General features: G+C 53.3%; 1 protein-coding gene, 1 long non-coding RNA gene, 1 pseudogene and 3 gene segments (V, D, J or C); all 6 read left to right on the forward strand.

Annotated features, from left to right (window-relative positions):
* The first annotated feature begins 24 nt into the window (after positions 1–24).
* LOC112582722 lies at positions 25–828 on the forward strand. The segment is given in 2 exon segments: positions 25–96; positions 195–828. Coding segments are annotated over 2 exon segments (579 nt in total).
* Positions 829–1,369: 541 nt separating this feature from the next.
* Positions 1,370–13,775, forward strand: LOC123329892. Of its 3 annotated transcripts, none has more exons than XR_006545455.2 (3): positions 1,370–1,929; positions 2,704–2,880; positions 3,025–3,309. It is a non-coding gene; the product is annotated as an uncharacterized LOC123329892 (long non-coding RNA). The 3 variants fall into 3 exon arrangements; XR_006640123.1 differs by lacking the exon at positions 3,025–3,309 and adding an exon at positions 13,405–13,775 and having other exon boundaries at positions 1,371–1,929; XR_006640122.1 differs by having other exon boundaries at positions 1,371–1,893.
* LOC123465056 lies at positions 6,610–8,373 on the forward strand. The gene has a single exon (XM_045163189.1). It carries the CDS (start codon positions 7,091–7,093, stop codon positions 7,985–7,987), a length of 897 nt encoding a protein of 298 aa, XP_045019124.1. The 5' UTR covers positions 6,610–7,090; the 3' UTR covers positions 7,988–8,373.
* Positions 13,776–16,474: 2,699 nt separating the features above from the next.
* Positions 16,475–17,094, forward strand: LOC112579880. The segment is given in 2 exon segments: positions 16,475–16,632; positions 16,742–17,094. Coding segments are annotated over 2 exon segments (492 nt in total).
* A 379-nt stretch (positions 17,095–17,473) lies between these two features.
* On the forward strand, positions 17,474–21,047 carry LOC112580009 (annotated as a pseudogene).
* A 5,481-nt stretch (positions 21,048–26,528) lies between these two features.
* LOC112582844 lies at positions 26,529–27,182 on the forward strand. The segment is given in 2 exon segments: positions 26,529–26,675; positions 26,785–27,182. Coding segments are annotated over 2 exon segments (429 nt in total).
* Positions 27,183–27,542: the final 360 nt, after the last annotated feature.

Raw genomic sequence — 27,542 nt, forward strand, 5'->3', positions numbered from 1 at the left:
ACCTGCAGTCAAGGAGACTCAGGAGGCCATTTCCTGGGAGGGTCCCCACCATGGCCTGGATGCTGCTTCTGCTCAGGCTGCTCGCTTATGGCTCAGGTCAGGGGCCGGGACTCTGCACCCTTGGGGCACCTCCAAGCAGAGTCTCAGGGCACCTCATCTCCATAACAACCGCTTTCTTCTTCTGTCTCTCTTAGGGGTAGAAGCTCAGACTGTGATCCAGGAACCGTCACTGTCGGTGTCTCCAGGAGGGACGGTCACCCTCACCTGTGGACTGAGCTCTGGGTCAGTCACTACTTACAACGAACCCAGCTGGTGCCAGCAGACCCCAGGCCAGGCTCCCAGAAATGTTATCTACAACACAAACACCCGCCCCTCTGGGGTCCCTGATCGCTTCTCTGCCTCCATCTCTGGGAATAAAGCCACCCTCACCATCACGGGGGCCCAGCCCGAGGACGAGGCTGACTATCACTGCTTGCTGTACCAGGGCAGTGGTAGTTACAGCTGCACAGTGAGGGGAGCCCATGGGGAAGCGCTACTAAAACCTGCCCATGTGCTCGGAGGGTCAGCCTTTAGAGGCGGGAGAGGCAGGAGAGGGTGGAAGTGGTCAGCACCCCTGTGGGGAAGGAGGCTCCGGATCCATCTCCTGTCCCGTGGTACACGGCCCCGTGCCTCTTGCAGTCTCTCCCCGGGTGTGTCCAGGTCTCCAAGAGGACCCCTCAGCCCATAATGGGGGGCTCAGGTGCCCATTTTGTAAACAACATTGAGACTCAGAGACCCCAGCACAGCCAGCACGACCCTTCTTGTTCTAAGAGTTTTAAGAGACATACTCAATTTCATTAACTTGATGATGCAGAATAAAGTAATCCCTAAACATTTCTTTACACGTGTGCAATAGTCTGATCCACAGAACACGTGCTGATCTCTTTATACGCCACGTGCTCCCAGTCATCACACTGAAGCTAATCATGGAAAAGAAGCTTTGAAAGCCTGCAAGTCTGATACTGTCTCAGACAGGTCCTGCTCTCTGAAAGTCTTTCCCCAGACTTCTAGGCTTTTTTAATTTTGGTCTTCAATTAATCAATCTGACATACTTTTAATATTTTAAAATGCAATATTAAATGTCTATGAATTTTATTGATGACCATATTGGTAGATTTTTTAATGTACATATACATGTATACACATGTATGTATGTATGTATATTTGATTTTGGAAAGTGTTGCTCCCTGAGAAGCTGGACACTCAGTGTCTCACTGCCTGTGCGCATAGCACAGGGCATGGCTGTGTATGTTCCTGGGCTGAATGTGAGCTGGCATCAGCCCCGGCCCAGCACCACTTCCACCAAGAGATGGAGGCTGCGGGGATTATAAGGGGTGCTGTGGGTCTCCCCAGGGTCTGCACTGTGGGCAGCCCCTGCTGAGTGAGCCCTGCCCCCACCAACTACTAGGTCTGGCTGAATGGGTCTCTGTGTGTGATGGGCACTCAGCAGGGTGTCCTCTCTGGCCTGGGCTGGGTGCCTGCTCACAGGTCACTGTGGATTCCGGGAGATTCTTTCTCCTGGTCCCTCCTGGGGTGCAAACTCTGAGTCTCCCCGCCTCACCCTGATTTGCTAAACTCACCCATCAAAGAGGGGACTTGAAAGAGTTTGTGTCTGTGATTTGGGTAACCAGCAACCACAACACCACAACAGGACTGAAACCTTGGCTCTTGAAAGAGTGGCCATCCCCGGGCCTGCTCTGAGCTGCTCTACGTGGGTTTGGCCCCACTCGGGGGATGGAAGGACGTGTGTCCTCGCCCTGGCGGAGGAGACCCAGGATGGGGAGGCTGGAGCCCTGAGTGCAGATCTGGGCTCAGAACAGCAGCAGGAAGGGCTGAGTGGCCAGCACTCCAGCCGTGAGTGATCCTGACTCTGAGATCAGCTCAGCCGGGGTGGGTGAAGGGGAGGCTGTGGGCACAGGGGCCCCTATGAGGAAGGGCAGGCAGGCCCTGGATGCAGTGGGGGAGCTTTGAGGGCGCCCCAGTGAATGAGGGAGGCGCAGAGTGTGGCGATGGCACAGTGCTCTGGCGCCGGGTCCTGAGTGTTTGTGATGGAGGGATGTGTGTGTGTGTGTGTGTGTGTGTGTGTGATATGGAGGTGTGTGTGTGTGTATGTGTGATGGAGGGGTGTGTGTGTGTTAGCGGGGTGTGTGTTTGTATGTGTGTGTGTGATAGCGGGATGTGTGTGTGTGTGTGTGTGTGTGTGTGTTTGTGTGTGAGATGGAGGTGGGTGTGGAGCAGGAAGGGCTGGAGGAGTGTCAAGATCACAGCCTTTACTTTGGGCAGAAGGAACAATCTGGGACCTGCAGGCAAGGCTTCCTCTGTGTTTCCCTAGTGCCTCAGAGGCTCAGAAAGAACTGGCCCACAGTTGACCCCTAAATATATCCTTTGGATTTGGTGTAAATTCCTGCTCTCTGATCCTCCGGAAGCTGAGCAGGCCTCCCTGTGGGCTTGTTGTGGGCATCGCTGGCCACTCGCTGTGGACGCACCCTCCACCACCCACCCTCACTGTCAGCCTCGTCTGAATTATTATCATTTCCTCCATTTCCCTGAACTTGACACGGTGACCCGAGGGACAACACCAGTTCCAGGGGTATCCCAGCCGTGTTGACAACACTGGCTGGAGGCTTCATCCTTCTCTGACACCCACGTCCTCATTTTCACCAGGAGGCACCAGGATGCGGAAAGTAAAGCAGTGTAACCCAGGACACAGAGAGTTTTGTAAAGGCCCCTCTGCCGTGTGTGCGAGGTCACACTTCAGGTTTTGGCATCAGACTCATGAGTTACAGACACCCAGTCGTGGAGTCTGCAGCTGCTGTGGAAGGCAACCAGGAGTCGGACACGGTGAGGAGCCGGCTGTGGAGGAGGCTGGGGAGTGGCGGGGAGGTGGAGGGCATGGGTCCACCCCGAGGGAGCCTTGGGCAGGCTTCAATCTCAGTGAGGGCGAAAGACCTGGGCTCAGTTGAGCGGTTCCTTCTCCTGCTCCAGGAGATGCTGCCACAGAAGTGGTGACAAAGAATGGGTGGGAGGAGGGCTGCGAGGCCCCAGGACCCGCCCTCAGAGCTTCTCAGCCTGAGTCTTCATCTCTGACCACGAACATCCTTTTAATGGGGCGTGGTTTTCTGCTACTGAACGTGGAGTGGCCTCTCAGGCCACCTGTGCCCACGCAGCCACCGCTTCTTTTTTGGGTGTTTGTTCTAAAAGGTCTTGTAGGTCTTCATAGAACCATTCAACTTCAGCTTCTTCAGCGTTACTGGTTGGGGCATTGCTGGGAGCCACCACGGGAGATCCCACCCATGACAAAGGTCATGCGGAGAGAACCTGACAGGCAAAGGTGGATCAGGCCTCAAGGGACCCCCTGGATCTTCTCGAGCATCTACCCCAAAACCAGAATCTGTCTGTCTTACTCTTTTGTGCCTTTCACCAACTCTTCTGACATTAACAGGGGGCTATCCCCGACCACCTTTCTCTGGAAAAAGTCAACTTAGGGCTTTAGTTAATAAGTCTCCTGGGCATGAAAGGAATATTTCTATTTTAACCCCTCTGTTGGCATTCTAGCTTGCCTGACAGGTTTATCCATACTCTTGCAGTTAACACACATGTTTGTTCACTACTCCCCAACCTTGAAAGGCACGGGAAGCCAAAACATTCTAAAAGCCCTAATGAGCATAGAGTCCTTTAAAGGATGAAAAATTATCAGAATAGATAGTACTGGTAAAGGGCTTCATTATTGGGCTAATGCTTGCTGCCAAGTTCCCATATCTCTTATCCATTGTGCACCTGGGAGTGCATTAGTTAACATAGTTGGAATGTAAGAAAAACAAGTAGCAGCCTTGGAATTAACCACATCAGACCTTTGAGCTAATTGGTTCTTTCTTTGTTGTGACCCTCTGCACCCTTGCTCCGTGAGAATGTAACTCTGTTTAGTACTTTCTGAGGCTGGGAGAAATAAAGAAGAAACACTTCAAGGAAAAATAAGTTTTCTGGTTGAGCAGCCTTTATCAAAAAAGGGTCATAAAATGTCCACAGGCCTCTAAGGCCAGAAGATATTGTACACAACATTGTTTATGGGAAAGGTATGCAGAAAAAATCCTGGTTTTGATAAAGACAAAACAGATGTAATGTTTGGGCTGACTCTGTATGACTTTGCGTTTTTCATTTCCCTCTATGTACAAGTTAAGGTATAAAAGTTCCTTTTGAAAATAAAGTTATGGGCCTCGCTCACCGAAGCTTAGTCTCCCCGTGTCATGCTTTTCTCCTTTTCTTTCCTTTTCTCTCTCTGTTCTCCTTTCAGGATGACTCCTTGGAACACAGGAGCTTTATTGGCTTTCTGTGTTAATCAAGGAAGATCAAGCCTCTGTTCTCTTTGCTTTGCTATCCTTTCGTCTATGCCGTCATCCTGAGGGTACCCCTGGATCCTGCTGGGGCTGGACCTCAGCAGGGCATAGACTTGGATTACTGTGATATTGAATGGATTGCCTTGGAAATGAACAGAGATCATTCTGTCATTTTTGAGATTGCATCCAAGTACTGCATTTAGGACTCTTGTTGACCATGATGGCTACTCCATTTCTTCTAAGGGATTCCTGCCCGCAGTAGTAGATATAATGGTCATCTGAGTTAAATTCACCCATTCCAGTCCATTTTAGTTCGCTGATTCTGAGAATGTCAACGTTCACTCTTGCCATCCCCTGTTTGACCACTTCCAATTTGCCTTGATTCTTGGACCTAACATTCCATGTTCCTATGCAATATTGCTCTTTACAGCATCGGACCTTGCTTCTATCACCAGTCACATCCACAACTGGGTATTGTTTTTGCTTTGGCTCCATCCCTTCATTCTTTCTGGAGTTATTTCTCCACTGATCTCCAGTAGCATATTGGGCACCTACCGACCTGGGGAGTTCCTTTTGAGTATCCTATCATTTTGCCTTTTCATACTTTTCATGGGGTTCTCAAGACAAGAATACTGAAGTGTTGGCCATTCCCTTCTCTAGTGGACCACATTCTGTCAGACCTCTCCACCATGACCCACCCATCTTGGGTGGCCCCACAGGGCATGGCTTTAGTTTCATTGAGTTAGACCAGGCTGTGGTCCATGTGATTAGAATGACTAGTTTTCTGTGATTATGGTTTCAGTGTGTGTGCCCTCTGATGCTCTCTGGCAACACTTACTGTCTTACTTGGGTTTCTCTTACCTTGGACAAGGGGTATCTCCTCACTGCCACCCCTCTTGAGAAACCTATATGCAGGTCAGGAAGCAACAGTTAGAACTGGACATGGAACAACAGACTGGTTCCAAATAGGAAAAGGAGTATGTCAAGGCTGTATATTGTCACCCTGCTTATTTAACTTATATGCAGAGTACATCATGAGAAACGCTGGGCTGGATGAAGCACAAGCTGGAATCAAGATTGCTGGGAGAAATATCAATAACTCAGATATGCAGATGACACCACCCTTATGGAGGAAGGTGAAGAGGACTAAAAAGCCTCTTGATGAAAGTTAAAGAGGAGAGTGAAAAAGTTGGCTTTAAGCTCAACATTCAAAAGGAAGATCATGGCATCTAGTCCCATCACTTCATGGGAAATAGATGGGGAAACAGTGGAAACAGTGTCAGACTGTATTTTGAGGGGCTCCAAAATCACTGAAGATGGTGATTGCAGCCATAAAATTAAAAGATGCTTACTCCTTGGAAGAAAAGTTATGACCAACTTAGACAGCATATTCAAAAACAGAGACATTACTTTGCCAACAAAGGTCCGTCTAGCCTATGCTTATTCCAGTGGTCATGTATGGATGTGAGAGTTAGACTGTGAAGAAAGCTGCTGCTACCACTGCTGCTAAGTCGCTTCAGTCGTGGCTGACTCTGTGCGACCCCATAGACAGCAGCCCATCAGGCTCCCCCATCCCTGCGATTCACAAGGCAAGAACACTGGAGTGGGTTGCCATTGCCTTTTCCAATGCATGAAAGTGAAGAGTGAAAGTGAAGTCGTTCAGTCGTGTCCGACTCTTAGCGACCCCTTGGACTGCAGCCTACCAGTCTCCTCCATCCATGGGATTTTCCAGGCAAGAGTACTGGAGTGGGGTGCCATTGCCTTCTGCAGAAGAAATCTGAGCACCGAAGAATTGATGCTTTTGCACTGTGGTGTTGAAGAAGACTCTTGAGAGTCCCTTGGACTGCAAGGAGATCCAACCAGTCCATTCTGAAGGAGATCAGTCTTGGGTGTTCTGTGGAAGGACTGATGTTAAAGCTGAAACTCCAGAACTTTGGCCACTTCATGCGAAGAGTTGACTCATTGGAAAAGACCCTGATGCTGGGAGGGATTGGGGGCAGGACAAGAAAGGGATGACAGAGGATGAGATGCCTGGATGGCATCACCGACTCGATGGACGTGAGTTTGAGTGAACTCCGGGAGTTGGTGATGGACAGGGAGGCCTGGCATGCTGCAATTCATGGGGTCGCAAAGAGTCGGACACGACTGAGCAACTGAACTGAACTGACTTTGTGCACCTGAGAATCTGGACCAGGGAACTCAGCGTTCATGTGGCCCTGGAGCTTCCTGAGTTAGCTCACTGCATACCCCAGAGGGCAGGAACGTCCCTTCACTTCTGCCCTGGGTGATGTTCCCTCCCTCCTAGTCCTCCTCGGGTGGTCCCCTCTTCTCCTTACTCAGAGGGGGGCGCTAAGCACCAAGGCTGAGCCTGGAGGCGGGGGCCTGATCTGGGTTCTTGGGGGCGGGGCCTGCAGCCCAGGTGGGAGGAGCCTGGCTCCCTCTGGGGTCCTGGTATCTCCCTTCCCAGTGGAGCAGCCCCTCCTGGGACAGCAGAGGGCGCTGCAGGGCCGCTCTGGAGGAGCTGAGGCTGTACTCCCAGCTGGACAACCACACCCTCTGGCTCCCAGGCAGGTGCCCTGTGCCCCAGGCTCCGTGGGGTCCCTGAGGAGTCCCTGACCAGGCCAGGCCAGCCCCACCCACAACAGGCCCCACACCCAGCAGGTGGGCAGACTCAGAGGACAAGGCAGGGGGGGCAGTTATGGGAGGGACCGATTTGCATGGCGACCTTGCCTCCCCAGGCTGTGGGAGGGATAAAGGAGCCCAGAGGGGCTGTGTCTGCTGAGAGACTGGAAGGAGGGACTCAGCGAGTACCCCCACCATGGCCTGGACCCCTGTCGTCCTCAGCCTCCTCGCCCACTGCACAGGTCACTGGATTCTCGGGGTTTGGGGACATGGCCCCAGTGGGACCCAGGGCTCTGTTCTTTACCCCTGGAGCCCAGACGGTGCTGCGGGACCCAGCCCCACCATCCCCGTGTCTTTCTTTCCTTTCTGCAGGGTCCTGGGCACAATCCGGGCTGACCCAGGAGGCCTCCGTGTCACGGTCACTGGGTCAGTCGGTCACCCTCACCTGCACTGGGAGCAGCAACAACGTTGGATTCTATGGTGCGGGCTGGTTTCAACACCACCCAGGTGCTGTCCCCAGAACCGTGATGCGGGGAAGTTCTCGGTCCTCAGGCCTCCGGGCCCGGCTCTCGGGCTCCCGTTCTGGCTCCACCACCTTGCTGAGCATCTCTGGGCTGCAGGCTGAGGACGAGGCTGACTATTACTGTTCCTCGTGGGCCCACAGCCTCAGTGCTCCCGCAGTGCCCAGGGCTGTGGGGAAGAGCGACAAAAACCTCCCGCTGGCTGATGGCTCTTTGTGGTTGACGGGTGTCCAACAGCAGTGGGAGGACTGGGTTCTCTGTTATTTCTTCCTCCCCACACTGGAGGGTCTGGAGCTGGGGTCTCAGCACATCCCGTTCTGGGATCTGTCTGAGGGCCGCTTCCATGCTGGTCTCACGTCCACTCTGTGTCAGCTCCATGGATCCCCTGAGAATCATGAGGTGAGAGACTGCTCCCCAGGCTCACACCCTCTGCACCTGGGAATCATTGGCATACACTTAACCACAGTGTGAAGAATCATTCACATCACTGGACACGAGGCTGACCTTTCATTTTGGTCCTGGGAAGCATTCTATAAGCCCCAGGGATGTCCTGTCCGAGAGAAGGGTCTATGTCTGGTAACCTTGGACTGGTCAGATGGGGTTCAGGTAGGCAACTCTGGGTCAAGTTCAATGCGGTCCTAAACATAGAGACAATAATTACAAATAATAACAATAAAGAAAAATTTGAAAGTTATTAGTTCTTATCAATCCTGGCCTTGGGTCTGTTAAGATACTTTATATTAATACTGTTCAGTTCAGTTCAGTCACTCAGTTGTGTCCGACTCTTTGCGGCCCCATGAATTGCAGCATGCCAGGCCTCCCTGTCCATCACCAACTCCCGGAGTTCACTCAGACTCACGTCCATTGAGTCAGTGATGCTATCCAGCCATCTCATCCTCTGCCGTCCCCTTCTCCTCCTGCCCCCAATCCCTCCCAGCATCAGAGTCTTTTCCAATGAGTCAACTCTTCGCATGAGGTGGCCAAAGTACTGGAGTTTCAGCTTTAGCATCATTCCTTTCAAAGAAATCCCAGGGCTGATCTCGTTCAGAATGGACTGGTTGGATCTCCTTGCAGTCCAAGGGACTCTCAAGAGTCTTCTCCAACACCACAGTTCAAAAGCATCAATTCTTCAGCGCTCAGCCTTCTTCACAGTCCAACTCTCACATCCATACATGACCACAGGAAAAACCATAGCCTTGACTTAGGTAGGTAGAATAGGGAAACGAAGTCCAAAATGGCGGTGGCTAAAAGACAAGGAAGGGAAAAGCCCGTAAAAATAGGACAAAAGAAGGTCCGAGGACCAGAGTGAAGACTTTAGGTAGAACAAACAGCACTCCTGGCTAAGCCCGATTTGCATAGGGCAGGCCCAGGTGGAGGAAAAAACACATAAAAGGAGGAGCCAAAGCTCTTTCTCTCTCTCTTTCTCTCCTGCGTGCATGCGCTCTTTCTCTCTCCCTCCCTCCCCCGCGCTCCTCCACTCTCTTCTCTTGGAGTCTTTGGGTTGGCATGCCCTCACACTTCAAGGATGGAGTCTCCTGCTATCTTCTAAATAAATACAACTGTAACACTGATTTGCCTAAGAGCTACAACACGGTTTGTCTAAGACCCGAGAGCTGTGACGTGCCGAGGGCTTTAATGTCCATCGCTCCAAATCTTTATTGTGAAGAGACAAAGAACCGCGCAACACACACTCGCATGACATAAAGATCTCAAAAATTTTGAGATTTTAAGCTGTTTGTTTGGGGTAATTTGTTATGCAGCAGTAGTTCATTAATGCACTGCCAACTTTGGGTGATGTCTTTATCCAGGGGCGCCTGTCCATTTGGTCCAATTTTAGCCAGAATCTGCTAAGTCAGTTTAGAAAAAATACCCCACCCTTGATCCGACCACCCTCAGTATCAGCTCAAATTCCTTATCACTCACCTCAGTATCTTATTAGCCTTGCCTCGGCAAGGTTTCTCTCAGTTAAGCCAGGACCCACCCTCACCCTTATGATCCTCTGAGTAAGTTTCCATCCACTGACATCCACCCTGTTGCTGTTCATTGCTTTTCAGTCTCCCAGCCTCTCTTTGCAACCCCATGAACCCACCCTGTCCTTAGCTGTAAATCTCAGCTGTGTCCCTGCTGGAGTCAGACTTAAGCTCAATCTCTCTCCCCGATTATAAGACCCCACTGTAGTACTCTTACCTTGAATAAAGTTTTTCTTACCACTTTTACTTCAGTTCGGGAATGAACTGAATGAACTGCCTGGAATGTGGGAGACCCAGGTTCAATCCCTGGGTCCGGAAGATCCCCTGGAGAAGGAAATGGCAACCCACTCCAGTACTCTTGCCAGGAGAATTCCATGGAGGGAGGAGCCTGGTAGGCTACAGTCCATGGGTTCGCAAAGAGTCGGACACGACAGAGCGACTTCACTCAGTTCAGTTCAGACTTAGTTCAGTTCAGTTCAGTCACTCGATCGTCTCCAATTCCTTGCGACCTCATGAATCGCAGCACGCCAGGCCTCCCTGTCCATCACAAACTCCCGGAGTTCACTCAGACTCATGTCCATCGAGTCAGTGATGCCATCTAGCCATCTCATCCTCTGTCGTCCCCTTCTTCTCCTGCCCCCAATCCCTCCCAGCATCAGGGTCTTTTGCCACAAGTCAACTCTTCGCATGAGTTGGCCAAAGTACTGGAGTTTCAGCTTCCGCCTCAGTCCTTCCAAGGAAAGAATCTAGGGCAGCCCTTCCTTCCTGACTTTCCCCACCGTGACCATTCCCCGAGCGCATCACCAGGGGGCGCTGTGGACCTGCTCAGAACTGGCCGACCCCGAACACACCAGATGGTCCCCTGACCCTGCACCAGGGCTCACTGGACTGAGCTGGACATGACAGCAGGTGCTTCCTCTCAGGGGACTAACCCAGAGCCCCGACCCCCCAGGCCTCCTGCTGGGAGTGAAGCTGCACACGGAGCCCAGGAGTCACACCTGGAGGGTGATGGGCTCAGGGCATCATCAGGCCCCACCCTCTTCCCCAGGAGCAGAGGAGGGGAGCAGCCCCCAAGCCCAACCCTTGCACCCCCCCCCCACATCCTCTTCTGCTCCTCTCTTGCTCTTTCCTAAGAGCACCCCTCTGATCCATGACTTTTCTCCCCAGTCCTGGGCTCCTCTCTAAAACCCTTCACCAGCGACCTCCTCCTCCAGATCAACGTCACTCTATCAGGTCATGGGTCGGTTTCCAGGCTTCCTTGACCAGACGCTCACTTCCTTGTCCTCCCTTGCAACCTCTCTAGCCCTCCTACCAGAGAAGCCTCAGGTCTCCAGACTTCAGGTGTGACCCCAGCTCATCCCCTCCCGGCCAGGGCTGTCACTGCTGCCTTACCTGGACCTCCTTTCACTCAGCTTATCTTCCTATGGTCACTTCTGAGTGTCCGAGGTCAGCAGACCTGACCTGTCACGCACGTTCCCTCAACTCAGCTCTGAACTGACCTATGGCTCCCATACCTCAGCCTGCCCTGTTTTCACAGGCTGCTCAGAGATAAGCACTCCCCGGTGGAGAGGCAATATGTGGCAAAAAGGGCTGGTTCTAGCCCTACCTTACTCAAAGTCCAAACAAATTAGGAATGCAAATATCTATGTAAAAATATTTTTACTGGATAATATTTAAAATTCCCTAGGATACCTATGAAGTCAATTAAAAAGAAATTTTTAATAAAAAAAGAACTTACAATGATAGTTTTCCAAAACTGTATCCTTGTGAATGAAAAATTAAGAGAGAACATAGATTTTCCATCAGTTTAATTCATGCACAGATTTTAAGGAATGACTGTAGATTTTCACTATCCATTACGACATTTGGTTCATTTAAAATCTCACACACGCAGCGTGTAACACCTTACCAGTGCAGGGCAAGCTACAGTCAACCGTTCTTTTCCAACCAATCACTTCGACCTCTTCCTTCTCTAACCTGCTATTTGGGATGGTAGGGCCTAACAGCTATTATGTATCAGGATCCCTGGGGACACATGCTGCTCAGAGCCCTTCAGAGTCTCAATACAAACTGCTAGGAGCATCACCAGGCCTGCTCCCTGCAGCCGGTGCCCTGTGCCTGCAGGAGAGACGCCCAGGAGGGGCCACTTCATAAGACAGGCCATGGGACAGGGTCCAGAGTGTGGAAGGCTTCACACACAGTAAGTTCTGTTCAGTTCAGTAGCTCAGTCATGTCCGACTCTTTGTGACCCCATAGACTGCAGCACGCCAGGCTTCCCTGTCCATCACCAACACCTGGAGTTTACTCACACTCATGTCCATTGAGTTGGAGATGCCATCCAACCATCTCATCCTCTGTCATCTGCTTTTCCGCCTGCCCTCAATCTTTCCCAGCATCAGGGTCTTTTCAAATGAGTCAGTTCTTTGCATCAGATGGCCAAAGTATTGGAGCTTCAGCTTCAGTATCAGTCCGTCCAATGAATATTCAGGACTGATTTCCTTTAGGATGGACTGGTTGGATCTCCTTGCAGTCCAAGGGACTCTCAAAAGTCTCCTCCAACACCAGGGTTCAAAAGCATCATTTCTTTGGTGCTCAGCTGTCTTTATAGTCCAACTCTCAACTTTTCCATGACTACTGGAAAAACCATAGCTTTGACTAGACAGACCTGTGTTGGCAAAGTAATGTATCTGCTTTGTAATATGCTGTCTAGGTTGGTCATAGCTTTTCTTCCAAGGAGCAAGCGTCTTTTAATTTCATGGCTGCAGTCCCCATCTGCAGTGATTGGAGCCCAAAAGTGAAGTCTGTCAGTTTCCACTATTTCCCCATCTATTTGCCATGAAGCGATGGGACCAGATGCCATGATCTTAGTTTTCTAAATGTTAGGTTTTAATCCAACTTTTTCACTCTCCTCTTTCGCTTTCAATCAAGAGGCTCTCTAGTTCAAACACACAGTAAAGATCCAGGCATTTAGGAATGCTGAGTCCCCCCTCAGGCCTCTCTCCACACCTTCACCCCCTCCTCAGAGAACTGCCCCCGCTTCCTCAGGGCTGAGGGGACACACAGAGGAAGGAGGGCTCTGCCCACGAGGGAGGAGGCCCACAGAGGAGGGACCCTGCTGTCCTGCACAGAAGGAGACCCACCTTCCTGCTCCGGGGCCGGCACTGCCCTGACCTGATCCTGATCTGAGAGGAATTTGTATCTCAGACACCCCTCAGTCCTGACCCCTGAGCAGTCATGGAATCCATGGACAGATTCATCCTGAGGATTTGAGGGGAGCCCATGATGGCCCTGAGCTCAGGGGGACACAGAAGGGGCATCTGGCCTGGTGCTAAAGAGGGGACAGCGCACAGAGCAGGAGGCAGGATCTGTCCTTGAGGGCTCTGGTCTCCAGTTCACAGGATGTGTGTCTGGGCCTGGACAAGAGGCTGGGGGCGCTCGAGGCCCATTCCTGAAGCTGGGTGGTGGGAGGCAGAGCTGGGCCCCCCGATAGAGCTCCCTGACAAGGCCTGGTTGCCTCTGCTCTGGGCTCCAAGCTGTGACTTCCCACTCCTGAGACCTACAGAACCCACCTCTGGCAACCCTCTGGCCGCCCTCAGGCATAGAGACCCGGCCCAGGGCCCAGGAGGGGTCAGTGTGATGCACGGGATCCTTTGCATGAAAGGACCCTCCCCCTCTCAGTGTATGAAGAGGGGAAGTAGTGGTGTGGGGATGCTCTGCTCAGCTGTGGGGCCACAGAAGGCAGGACGCCCTGACTGTGTCCACCATGGCCTGGTCCCCTCTGCTCCTCACCCTGGTCGTTCTCTGCACAGGTGACTGGATGGGGGGACAGGGGAAGGGCCCTGGGAAGACTCACAGGCCCTGCTCCCTGCTCTCCTGTCAGGACCCCAGAGTCACCATGTCTGTCTCTCCCCCTTCCAGGACCCTGGGCCCAGGCTGTGCTGACTCAGCCGCCATCCGTGTCCGGGACTTTGGGTCAGAGGGTCACCCTCTCCTGCACTGGAAGCAGCAGCAACACTGGGGTTATCATGTGAGCTGGTACCAAGAGCTCCCAGGAAAGGCCCCCGGACTCCAGACCTTTGAAAATAGCAAACGACCCTCAGGACTCCCAGATTGATTCTCTGGCTCCAAGTCTGGCAGCTCAGCCTCTCTGACCACCTCAGTTCATGCTGAGGACGACACTGATTATTACTGTTTCTCATGGGCTGACGGCTTGAAAGTTTGCACAGTGCTTCAGGCCAGAGAGAAGGAGACAAAAACCTGCTTCCCCCACAGCCATGGGGCTCCCAGGGCAAGGTGTATGCCCCTCCCTTCCTGGAGTCCCTGAGACCACGGAACCCAGGTGTCCGAGTGTCCCCTGACTGCAGCACAGCTGCCCCCTCAGCTCGACTCCCCTCCCTAGGCCAGCGGCACACAAGGGGTGGTCACACGCCCCTGGATGAAGGAGCTGCTCACAGCAGTTGCCCCCGGTTCCCAGGTCGGGGTCAGCAGCACAGAGCAGGGGGGTCAGTGCCGCCCTTGCTGGGTCACTGGGCAGCGAATGCACATCCCTGAGCTTCCGCCACAGAAGCATCTCCTGTTAAAGGAAAAGGAAATAGAACCCAGAGTTTCTACAAGCAATTTCCACCCAGTCCAGGATCCAGTAAAAATCGTCACTTCTATCAAGAACCAGGAAACTAAATAATGAAGGGAAGTGAGACAGCATAGACATCACTGGTGAGATGCCTGAGATGATGAAATCAGGTGACAGATGTTTTTAGGAACAAATCATCAAATCTACTTGATGAGCAAATACAAACACTCTTGGGTCCTAAGGAAAAGGAGATAAATGTAGGAAAAGGAGAAAAAGTGTCAGAATCACCTGAAAATACAATAGGAGAAATCAAAAAGAAGTATCTGTACACTATCAAAGACATGTCATACTTATTGCTATTCAATTCATTCATTTGTTTATTGAAAGAGTGTTTGGTGACAGGAAAAAAGAGCGCCCCTGCTTCCTCTCGTAAGGCATCCCAGGTGTCGCTAGAGGTAAAGAACCCGCCTGCCAATGCAAGGGACATAAGAGATGTGGGTTCTGTCCCTGGGGTGGGAAGATCCTCTGGAGCAAGAAACGGCAACCCACTCCAGTGTTCTTGCCTGGAGAGTCCCATGGACAGACAAGCCTGGTGGGCTAGAGTCCACGGGGTCGCCAAAGAGTCAGACAGGATTGAGAACCAAGTGACTGAGCGGCACCTTGCTCCCTCTCACCGCCGTGAACGTTCCCCGGGAGTGTCACCAGGGGGCGCTGTGCACCTGCTCAGAACGGGCAGCCCCTCAACACACCCCCATGGTCCCCTGAATTGGCCCTGCACCCGGGCTCAGCGGACTGAGTTGGATGTGACAGCAGGTGCTTCCTCTCAGGGGACAGACTCAGAATCGCGGCCCCCAGGCCTCCTCCTGGGACTGAAGCTGCACACGGGGCTGAGCACCCAGAATTGGAGGGTGAAGGGGTCAGGTGGTCATCAGTCCCCACCCTCTTCCCAGAAACAGAGGAGGGGAGGAGCCCCCAGAGCCCACCCCGTGCACCCCTCCAGCTCTCCTCAGCCTGCGCCCGCTCCTCCTCATCTCTTTGCTCAGAGCCTGCCCTCCCGCTTCCCTCATTCATGACTTTCCTCCCAATTCTGGGCCTCGCTCTTTCTACAAACATACACTGTTGACCTCCACAGTGATGACCAAGCTCATGCTCTTAGAAAGTCATGAACGAGTTTCCAGATCTTCCTGAAACATTCACTTCCTCATCCCCCTCCTTGAACCTCTCTAACCCTTCCTTCCCGAGAAGCCTCATGTTTCTGGCTCTCAGGTGTGACCCCAGCTCGAGCCCTCCCTGTTCCACCCCTGGTTCCTCCTCATTTCCCAGGGGATCCAGTGATGCCCCTCCAGCAGCTGATTTATCCCGTGAATGTTCACACTCCGTCCCGTGTGCCCATCGAGTCAGGAGTCAGGAGGGAAGAGAAACCCTGGTCCTGAGACCAGGGAAATGTTTCCTGGCTGAGGAGTGTCTGTGCTCAGCTGCTGTGGGACTGACTTTATGCACAGTGAGCCCGGGAGAAGCTGCTGGGGCCCTGGGCTGGGAAAGCAGACCCTGTCCTGGGGCTCTGCCCCCGGGGTGGAGACTGATGCTCTGTCTGGACCATGCCTACGTCAGGTTGGATCCCCATGATCACGTCTGAGATTCCTGAGAACAGCTGATCTGCCTTGTCATGTCCTGTGTCTCATCTCAGATCTGAGACTGACCATGGCTCTGATAACTCAGCCTGCCCTGTTTCACAGAGAGAACGTCCTGCTAAGACATGAAAATCCTTCAGTGGCGATGCCGTACATGTCAGAAAGTCTTTAAAATGATCTTACTTAAAGAACAGAATCTACAAGGAAAATTATGTTTTAGAAATAGTACCATGGCAATGCAAATTAAAATAGAGCCAGAGTCGGACACAACTTAGTGACTGAACCACAACATTTTCTTCAGTTAAGTTTAGGCATCTATTTTACATGATGACCTTAGATTTTTACTACTCCATGATCACATTTTGGTTCATTTAAAATCTCGAAGTCACACATCTACTGTGTAACACTCACATGCACTACAGGGTAAATTACACCTGGATCTTTTTTTCCAACACAACTCTTCCTGAACTGTGTAACTTCAAAGCCAGTTTTGGCCAAGTTGACTCTAAGAGCTATGGTCACTAGGTCACAGGATGTATGTCTGGGCCAGGACACCAGGGCGCATTCTGAAGCCATTCCTGTGGGTCTGCAGCTATGAGATCTGAGATGAGTGCCCTGGTTCTTCCTGGTGCTTTCTGCTCAAGGTTCCCAGCTATGACCTCCCACCTCCAAGCCCCACACAAACCCCTCCTCTGATCACCCACTGGTCTCCCTCAGGCACAGGAACCTAACCCAGTCCCCAAAGGTCATCAGAGCATTGTTTGGGCGGGGCAGGGACGACGGTCATTTGCATGAAAGTCCCCTCCCCCTCTCAGGGTATGAAGAGGGGAAGGAGCGGTGTGGGGACGCTCTGCTCAGCTGTGGGGCCACAGAAGGCAGGACGCCGTGACATGTCCACCATGGCCTGGTCCCCTCTGCTCCTCACCCTGATCTCTCTCTGCACAGGTGACTGGATGCGGGGACAGGGGAGGGGTCTTGGGAAGACACACATGCTGTGTTCCCCGCTATCGTGCCTGGACCCCCGAGTCACCATCTCTGTCTCTCTCCCTTCCAGGATCCTGGGCCCAGGCTGTGCTGACTCAGCCGTCCTCCGTGTCCGGGTCCCTGGGCCAGAGGGTCTCCATCACCTGCTCTGGAAGCAGCAGCAACGTTGGGAGTGGCAATTATGTGAGCTGGTACCAACAGATCGAAGGATCGGCCCCCAGAACCCTCATCTATGGTGCGACCAGTCGAGCCTCGGGGGTCCCCGACCGATTCTCCGGCTCCAGGTCTGGGAACACAGCCACCCTGACCATCAGCTCGCTCCAGGCTGAGGACGAGGCGGATTATTTCTGTGCAGCTGCTGACAGTAGTAGCGATAATGGCACCGTGCTCCAGGCCGGGGGGAAGTGAGACAAAAACCTGCCCTCCCCCAAGTCACGGGCCTCCCGGGCTGAAGCATCTGCTGCCAGTGCAGACACTTCTGTTGTTTGTTTGATTTAAAACGGGCGTCTGAGCCCCACACCAGGAAATTGGTCTGGGAAATCCTTTCAGTTCTTCTTCATTCTGCCCCCTCACCAAGGCTTTGCTTTCGGCAACCACATTTTATATGAATATCTGAAATTGAGCAGAAGGACCTAAATGCCCGAGGCAGCTCCTGGTGGACAGAGTCCATGATGGTCAGGTCAGAACCAGAGATACAGCGTCCAGCTGTGTCTGATTCAGGACACTTTAGCTCCTCGGCCGGCCCTGGGCTGAGGTGAGGCCCAGGCTGCTGCTCCTGCCTTTCCTGTGACCGCCTCTCACCATGTCCAATGAAGATCAGGTAACGGTCATAAGGGTTTCTCAACCAGAGATGAAACAGAAGCTCAGACAAGGTTGAGATTCCCATTTATAATCATAATCTTTTATATCAAACATTTAATATAGAAAGATTATAAAATTAGAGTAAAAACATCTTTAAATATCTGAGTCAAAAAGAAGTACTATGAGAATCATGATCAAGGGTAAATGAGAACCCCTGGAAGTGACCAAGAAGAGATTTGTTGTACCTGAGAGCCTCCTATTCTCTTTGCAAAGAGAGAAATAAAAACAGAGCCATGTAGTCAGCTGGGAAGGCCCCGGGAGGTCTTGCAAATTCAACCTTGACTACCTATCAAGCTGGGAAGGAAACTCAGACAGAATCGTGACCAGGCACAACCCACTGGGAATGCTGGGTGTTTGAACCCTGGAAACTCGGGGTCAAGTGGTTGTGTTCTGGTAGTGAACCCACGAGTTAGGCGGAGCAAACTCAGACATTAGGGTATCCTGAAATTCATTAGTTTATCAGCATACCATTCAGAGGTCTGAGGTCATTCAGTTCAGTTCAGTTCAGTTCAGTCGCTCAGTCATGTCCAAAATTTTGCGACCCCATGATCGCATCACGCCAGGCCTCCCTGTCCATTACCGACTCCCGGATTCCACCCAAACACATGTGCATCTAGGAGGTGATGCCATCCAGCCATCTCATCCTCTGTTGTCCCCTTCTCTTCCTGCCCCCAATCCCTCCCAGCATCAGGGTCTTTTCCAGTGAGTCAACGCTTCGCCTGATGTGGCCAAAGTATTGGAGTTTCAGCTTCAGCATCAGTCCTTCCAATGAACACCCAGGACTGGTCTCCTTTAGGATGGACTGGTTGGATCTCTCATTAGGTACCTGGAAAAATCAATGACCAGGCCCAAACTAGATGAAGGCGACTCATTCTACTGCCCTGGGCGGTGACATCAGGAAGACCCACCTGCAGGTGTGAGAAAGCCCTTCCAGGAGGCTGTGGTGTGAAGTGGGGGAGGAGGAGGTCTGAGTCCAGCAGGGGGTGCAATGGGTCGGGTGCGGAGAGCGCAGGGTCCTGGCCAGGCAGGCTGGCACCTCCTCCCTTGGCTCTTGCCCACGTGGGCAGCAGGGTCTCCAGTGGAGGGTGACGTCCTGCACCTGGGCCGCCAGGGGACACGGCAGCTCTCAGCTCAGAGCCACAGGCTTGCCTCTTAGTTCCTGCTGCTCTGTCGTGGGGTCAGTGCCCAGACCTGACATCCAACCAAGGACAGAGGGACGGTCATACACCAAGAATGAACTTCATTCAGGAACCTCGACCTCCAGGGATACCTGGACAGGGGATGAGAGACCCCTGCAGAGGCTGCCCCATTGCCCACAGAACGCCCGGGTGTTCCCTGTGGAAGAGGGGTGCAGGCAAGGACCCTCTGTCACCATCTCTGTCATTTAAAAACGTTCCCTGGTGTGTTATTTGGCAGTTTCAACATTTTGAATTGAACCATGGAAACTGACATTGTGTCAGTTTTTGTGGCTCCCTTACTCGTTCCTTCCCATTATATTAATACTTTATATTAACACTTGTAACATGAAATATATGGAATCAGAAGTTCGGCCACACTGTCATCAATATGTTCGTATAATAAGAAAAGAATTCAGTAGGAATATGTATTTCTCTCCTCTATGAGCTGAGGTTCTCAAACACCTCTGACAAAAATCATGTGAATTTTATTAAACAGCTACTTTAGCAGCAAACCTAACATGAATACAAATAAGAATAGTATTTACATTTTTATGTCAAAGAAACAAGAATGAACAAGACTTTCCCATCTCTTCCACACACGTTAACTTGAAATGTCTGACCTCCTTCTCCTCCTCGTTCCCTACACATCCCTCCTCCGTCCCGGGTCCATCGGCTCCACCCAGAACCACAGGGAAGGGAGTTTTACAAGGTCCACGATGCTCACCACACCTACCTGTTCACACACCGTGTTTTTCTATTTCTGATGATGAGACATGTGTCCCAACTTTGTTGTGACTGAACTTGCCAGCTGTCATAATTGCATGGCGAGATGGTGACCTTTACCCGTGAAACCCGCAGTTCTATTGAAGGTACTCCACATGGTCATGGCTGTTTACAGCACAGGATGCTGTCACCCTAAGCCTGCCCATGCGGCTCTGCATGCCACTCCCCACCTCCCATCCTGGTCTCCCCACCGCTGGGACAAGAGACAGTTTAAAAGAGTGCTTTCAAGGGCCACCCCTTACCCTTCACAGCAGACACAGGCTCTGGGATTTCCTGCTCGGCTCAGGGCTAGAGGAGGAGGACAGACAGCACCACACAGAGGGGACTCAGGGTTCCCTGAGAAGACAGAGAGTATTCTAAAGACGGGCTCAGGTGTGGGAAAGGCTGAATTATTGGGCCAAAGAATAAGACTTAGAACGAAATGGCAACCCACGCCAGTATTCCTGCCTAGAGAATCCAGTGGACAGAGGAGCCTGTCCATGGGGTCACACAGAGTTGGGCACGACTGAAGCAACTTAGCATGCGTGCGTGCATGCACCAGAGAAGGAAATGGCAACCCACTCCAGCGTTCTTGCCTGGAGAGCCCCAGGGATGGAGGAGCGTTGTGGGCTGCCGTCTGTGAGGTCGCACAGAGTCAGACACGACTGAAGCGACTTAGCAGCATCAGAGGAAGACTTACAAACTCCTCCTTCACCCTCAGACACTCCGGGGAGGAGATAGAGGACCAAGATCACCAAGGTCACAGGAGTACATTTGCTGGCAGACGTCACCCCATCACTCAGGGGCTCCTCCCCGAGCTGTCCCGCTCTGGGTGAGGTCCAGCATCTGCCTCCCTCAGAACCCCCACACATGGGGACATCAGGTGACCTTGGCAGGGAGAGGAGGAAGTGATTTGCATGAGGCCCCTCCTCCTCCTGACAGGCTGGAGGCATGAAAAGGCCCAGGACTCCACCTGCAGCCCAGGAGGCTGAGGAGGCCGCGTCCTGGGAGGGTCCCCACCATGGCCTGGACGCTGCTTCTGCTCGGGCTCCTCACTTCCGGCTCAGGTCAGGGGCCGGGACTCTGTATCCTTGGGGCACCTCCAAGCAGGGTCTGAGGGCCCTCGTCTCCATAACAACCCCTGTCTCTCTCTTGTTCCTTTTAGGGGTGGATGCTCAGACTGTGGTCCAGGAGCCCAGCACTGTCAGTGTGTCCAGGGGGGACGGTCACCCTCACCTGTGGACTGAGCCCTGGGTCAGTCACTACCAGTAACTACCCAGCTGGTACCAGCAGACCCCAGGCCAGGCTCCCCGACTGCTTATCTACAGCACAAACACCCGCCCCTCTGGGGTCCCTGCTCACCTCTCTGGCTCCATCTCTGGGAACAAATCCACCCTCGCCATCTTGGGGGCCCAGTCCAAGGACGAAGCCGATTATCACTGTGGTCTGGGAACTGGTAGTTACAACGCCGCAGTGATGTAAGCCCATGGGGGAAGTGCTACCAAAACCTGCCCTTGTGCTCAGAGGGCTCAGCGCTTAGTGGCAGGAGAGGCGGGGAGGGGTGGGACAGGTCAGGGTCCCCATGGGGAGGGAGGCTCTGGGCCCGTCTCCTGTCTGGTGGTTCATGGCCACATGTGTCCTCCCAGCTCTCCCCGGGTGTGTCCATCTCCCCAGGGGACCCCTCTCTGCCCCTGTTGTTGGCAATGAGGCTTGGCTCCACAGGGAGACTCAGACCCCCACCACTGCCATTAGGACTCTTGTCATTCAAATCACACTAAGAGATGTACAGCACCATGAACTTGATCTTGGAGACAAATTAATATTCCATTTACCTGAAGGGGCACCACCAGTGGAATTTTCTAGAGTGCAGTTTCCCAACTGGAGCTCCTGAATCACAGCCTTTTGTTGGTGGCAGGAATCTGTGGTGAACAAGAAACTACCCCCTCTCCCCAAATATTTAGGAACATCAAAATTCCAGACGTATGTCTTTGTCTGTTATTGGGAAATAACCCCTGAGAATTGTCTTACAATTCAGTCCAGGCATGTTAATTCCCCATAACACATTCACTCCCAGTTTTTGGATTGTGATAAATCCAAAACCCCAGAAACACAATTCACATCCGAGGCCATGGGGAAAACTGTGTCTTTATTTAAGCATAAGACTGGAAGTTGGGAGGAATTTCCGCAAACCTGTGCTGTCTACGGACACACCTCGAGGCTCATGGGAGGACTTATGCTCCTGGAAGAACCTTACTCAGAACTGGCTCCAAAAATCCCCTCACTCTCGGCCGACTGCCTGGGGGCCGGGATGCCAGGTCATGGCTGGGCTCCTCAGCACGTGGACCAGGCCTTGTGTGGGGAGATGGAGCAGCAACAAGGGGAGACCGAGCGAGGGGAAAGCAGGCTCGTGTGCACCCCCGTCCCCCTGCTGGTGACTGTGGGGCCAGGAAGACCTGGGCCTGACCCCACCTGGGTCATCAGTGCTGAATGTGAGGTGCGGCCGGTGGTTGGCCCTGCGATCACCCCTCCCTCCCTGGTGTCCCAAGTCCTCAGAGTCCAGGGAGCTGAGCCTCACGCTGCGCAGCACCGCAACCCCCTCAGCCTGGCTCCCCTCCCCAAGGGCAGCAGCCCAACAAGGAGTGGTCTCAAACCCCTGGGTGGAAGGAGCTGCTGACAGGAGTTGCCCCAGGTGCCCGGGTCAGCGTCAGACACAGAGCAGTGGGGTCAGAGCACCCGGTTGCTGGGTCAGTGGGCAGAGGATACCCACCCCTCACTGATGGGCTCTTAGTTGGAAAACGCAGCTCTTTCCTTCCTCACATTTTCCCACCCTGGACATACCCCGAGCGCGTCACCAGGGGGCGCTGTGCACCCTCTCGGAACTGGCGGAACCGAGCACACCAGATGGCCCCCTGACCCGGGCTTGTCCCTGGGCTCAGTGGACTGAGTTGGAGGTCTCAGCAGGTGCTTCCTCTCAGGAGACAGACTTAGACCCCTGGCCCCTCAAGCTCTGGGAGTGAAGCTTCAAACAGGACTGAGGACCCAGAATTAGAGGGCGTCCTGTCAAGGTCTTCAGACTCTACCCGCTTCCCCAGGAGCAGAGAAGGGAGGAGCCCCCAGAGCCGAGCCTAACCCTCAGCTCCCCCCTGCCTCCTCTGGCTCCTCTTCAGCCCTTTCCTCGGGGCCCCTCTCCTCCTCTTATGCTTCATGACTTTCCTACCCAATCCCGGGCTCCTCTTTATTATACAACCCTCCACGTGAGATGGCCTCCAGACGCCCTCTCAGTCCTGACCCCTTAAGCAGCCAGGACGCCATGGGACAGACTCGTGCTGAAGGGTTTGAGAGGAAGCCACGGTCAGCCCTGAGGTCATGGGGGACACAAAAGTGGATTTTGGCCCTAAGGAGGGGGCAGTGCCCAGAGCAGGGAGCAGGATCTGTCCCTGAGGGGCTCTGATCAGCAGGTCATAGGATGCATATCTGGGCCTGGACACCAGGGGGCTCGGGGGCAGTTCTTGAGGGTTGGTGGGTGAGAGCTGGGCCCAGTCTCCTGGCACTGTATGGTGGCTTCAGCTCAGGGTTCCCAGCTGTGACCTCCCACCCCTGGGCCACCCACAGCTGCGCCCCTGCCACCCCCTGGGCACCCTCAGACACAGGGACCTGATCCAGAGCCCAGGGAGGGGTCAGAGAGCTGCGGGGTGGAGTATGGGTGCAATGGTGGGGTTATTTGCATGAATGAACACTCCCTCTCTCAGTATGAAGAGGGGACGGAGAGGTGGGGACGCTCTGCTCAGCAGTGGGGCCACAGAAGGCAGGACGCCCTGACCGTGTCCACCATGGCCTGGTCCCCTCTGCGCCTCACGCTGGTCACTCTCTGCACAGGTGACTGGATGCGGGGACAGGGGAAGGGCCCGGGGAAGACACGTCCCTTCTCCCTCCTCTTCTTCCTGAAGCCCACAATCACTATCTCTGTCTCTCCCCCTTCCAGGATCCTGGGCCCAGGCTGTGCTGACTCAGCTGCCCTCCGTGTCCGGGACTTTGGGTCAGAGGGTCACCCTCTCCTGCACTGGAAGCAGCAGCAACACTGGGGGTCTTTATGTGAGCTGGTACCAACAGCTCCCAGGAAAGGCCTCCACACATCTGATCTATGGAAATAGCAAATGACCCTCAGGACTCCCAGGTTGATTCTCTGGCTCCAAGTCAGCCTCTCTGACCACCTCAGTTCATGCTGAGGACGACACTGATTATTACTGTTTCTCATGGGCTGACGGCTTGAAAGTTTGCACAGTGCTTCAGGCCAGAGAGAAGGAGACAAAAACCTGCTTCCCGCACAGCCATGGGGCTCCCAGGGCAAGGTGTCTGCCCCTCCCTTCCTGGAGTCCATGAGACCACGGAACCCAGCTGTCTGGGTGTCCCCTGACTTCAGCTCAGCTGCCCCCTCAGCTCGACTCCCCTCCCTAGGCCAGCGGCGCACAAGGGGTGGTCACACGCCCCTGGATGAAGGAGCTGCTCACAGCAGTTGCCCCCGGTTCCCAGGTTGGAGTCAGCAGCACAGAACAGGGGGGTTAGTGCCACCCTTGCTGGGTCACTGGGCACCGAATGCACATCCCTGAGCTTCTGCCACAGAAGCATCTCCTGTTAAAGGAAAAGGAAATGGAACCCAGAGTTTCTACAAGCAATTTCCACCCAGTCCAGGATCCAGTAAAAATCGTCACTTCTATCAAGAACCAGGAAACTAAATAATGAAGGGAAGTGAGACAGCATAGACATCACTGGTGAGATGCCTGAGATGATGAAATCAGGTGACAGATGTTTTTAGGGAGAAATCATCAAATCTACTTGATGAGCAAATACAAACACTCTTGGGTCCTAAGGAAAAGGAGATAAGTGTAGGAAAAGGAGAAAAAGTGTCAGAATCACCTGAAAATACAATAGGAGAAATAAAAAACAAGTATCTGTACACTATCAAAGACATGTAATACTTATTGCTATTCAATTCATTCATTTGTTTATTGAAAGAGTGTTTGGTGACAGGAAAAAAGAGCGCCCCTGCTTCCTCTCGTAAGGCATCCCAGGTGTCGCTAGAGGTAAAGAACCCGCCTGCCAATGCAAGGGACATAAGAGATGTGGGTTCTGTCCCTGGGGTGGGAAGATCCTCTGGAGCAAGAAACGGCAACCCACTCCAGTGTTCTTGCCTGGAGAATCCCATGGACAGACAAGCCTGGTGGGCTAGAGTCCACCGGGTCGCCAAAGAGTCAGACAGGATTGAGAACCAAGTGACTGAGCGGCACCTTGCTCCCTCTCACCGCCGTGAACGTTTCCCGGGAGCGTCACCAGGGGGCGCTGTGCACCTGCTCAGAACTGGCAGCCCCTCAACACACCCCCATGGTCCCCTGAGCTGGCCCTGCACCCGGGCTCAGCGGACTGAGTTGGATGTGACAGCAGGTGCTTCCTCTCAGGGGACAGACTCAGAGCCGCGGCCCCCAGGCCTCCTCCTGGGAGTGAAGCTGCACACAGGGCTGAGCACCCAGAATTGGAGGGTGAAGGGGTCAGGTGGTCATCAGTCCCCACCCTCTTCCCAGAAACAGAGGAGGGGAGGAGCCCCCAGAGCCCACCCCGTGCACCCCTCCAGCTCTCCTCAGCCTGCGCCCGCTCCTCCTCATCTCTTTGCTCAGAGCCTGCCCTCCCGCTCCCCTCATTCATGACTTTCCTCCCAATTCTGGGCCTCGCTCTTTCTACAAACATACACTGTTGACCTCCACAGTGATGACCAAGCTCATGCTCTTCGAAAGTCATGAACGAATTTCCAGATCTTTCTGAAACATTCACTTCCTTATCCCCCTCGTTGAACCTCTCTAACCCCTTCCTTCCCGAGAAGCCTCAGGTTTCCGGCTCTCAGGTGTGACCCCAGCTCGAGCCCTCCCTGGTCCACCCCTGGTTCCCCCTCATTTCCCAGGGGATCCAGTGATGCCCCCCCAGCAGCTGTTTTGTCCCGTGAACGTGCACACTCCGTCCTGTGTGCCCATTGAGTCAGGAGTCAGGAGGGGAGAGAAACCCTGGTCCTGACACCTGGGAAATAATTCCTGGCCGAGGAGTGTGTGTGCTCAGCTGCTGTGGGACTGACTTTATGCACAGTGAGCCCGGGAGAAGCTGCTGGAGGCCTGGACTGGGAAAGCAGACCCTGTCCTGGGGCTCTGCCCCTGGGGCCGTGACTGCTGCTCTGTCTGGACCATGCCTAGGTCAGGTTTGATCCCCCTGATCACGTCTGAGATTCCTGAGAACAGCTGATCTGCCTTGTCATGTCCTGTCCCTCATCTCAGATCTAAGACCGACCCATGGCTCTGATTACTCAGCCTGCCCTGTTTCACAGAGAGAACATCCTGCTAAGACATGAAAATCCTTCAGTGGAGATGCCATACATGTCATAAAGTCTTTAAAATGATCTTATTTAAAGAACAGAATCTACAAGGAAAATTATGTTTTAGAAATAGTACCATGGCAATGCAAAATTAAAATAGAGCCAGAGTCGGACACAACTTAGTGACCGAACCACAACATTTTCTTCAGTTAAGTTTAGGCATCTATTTTAATTGATGACCTTGAATTTTTACTACTCCATGATCACATTTTGGTTCATTTAAAATCTCAAAGTCACATATCTACTGTGTAACACTCACATGCACTACAGGGTAAATTATACCTGGATCTTTTTTTTCCACACAACTCTTCCTGAACTGTGTAACTTCAAAGCCAGTTTTGGGAAAGTTGACTCTAAGAGCTCTGATCACTAGGTCACATGATGTATGTCCTGGCCAGGACACCAGGGGGCGCTCCAAGCCATTTCTGTGAGTCTGCAGCTATGAGATCTGAGCTGAGTACCTTGGTGCTTCCAGGTGCTTTCTGCTCAGGGTTCCCAGCTATGACCTCCCACCCGCAAGCCCCACACAACCCTGCCTCTGATCACGCATCAGTCTCCCTCAGGCACAGGAAGCTGACCCAGGTCCCAGAGGTGATCAGAGCATTGTGGGGGTTGGAGCAGAGGACGGTCATTTGCATGAAAGGCCCCTCCCCCTCTCAGGGTATGAAGAGGGGAAGGAGCGGTGTGGGGACGCTCTGCTCAGCTGTGGGGCCACAGAAGGCAGGACACCGTGACCGTGTCCACCATGGCCTGGTCCCCTCTGCTCCTCACCCTGATCTCTCTCTGCACAGGTGACTGGATGCGGGGACAGGGGAGGGGTCTTGGGAAGACACACATGCTGTGTTCCCCGCTATCGTGCCTGGACCCCCGAGTCACCATCTCTGTCTCTCTCCCTTCCAGGATCCTGGGCCCAGGCTGTGCTGACTCAGCCGTCCTCCGTGTCCGGGTCCCTGGGCCAGAGGGTCTCCATCACCTGCTCTGGAAGCAGCAGCAACGTTGGATATGGCAATTATGTGAGCTGGTACCAACAGATCGAAGGATCGGCCCCCAGAATGCTCATCTATGGTGCGACCAGTCGAGCCTCGGGGGTCCCCGACCGATTCTCCGGCTCCAGGTCTGGGAACACAGCCACCCTGACCATCAGCTCGCTCCAGGCTGAGGACGAGGCGGATTATTTCTGTGCATCTGCTGACAGTAGTAGCAGTAATGGCACCGTGCTCCAGGCCGGGGGGGAAGTGAGACAAAAACCTGCCCTCCCCCAAGTCACGGGCCTCCCGGGCTGAAGCATCTGCTGCCAGTGCAGACACTTCTGTTGTTTGTTTGATTTAAAACGGGGGTCTGAGCCCCACACCAGGAAATTGGTCGGGAAATCCTTTCAGTTCTGCTTCATTCTGTGCCCTCACCAAGGCTTTGCTTTCAGCAACCACATTTTATATGAATATCTGAAGTTGAGCAGAAGGCCCTGAATGCCAGAGCCAGGTCTTGGCAGACAGACTCCATGACGGTCAGGTCAGAACCAGAGAGACAGCGTACAGCTGTGGCTGATTCAGGACACTTCAGCTCCTCGGCCGTCCCTGGGCTGAGCTGAGGTCCAGGATGCTGCTCCTGCCTTTCCTGTGACCGCCTCTCAGGCTCCCCCAGAGCTCCAAGCCTGTGGG

This window comes from Bubalus bubalis, chromosome 17 (assembly GCF_019923935.1).
Source record: "Bubalus bubalis isolate 160015118507 breed Murrah chromosome 17, NDDB_SH_1, whole genome shotgun sequence".
NCBI lineage: Eukaryota > Metazoa > Chordata > Mammalia > Artiodactyla > Bovidae > Bubalus > Bubalus bubalis.

Coding starts and splice junctions, on each gene's coding strand:
- LOC123465056 (XM_045163189.1), top strand. CDS start 7,091: ATGGCGACCTTGCCTCCCCAGGCTGTGGGAGGGATAAAGGAGCCCAGA.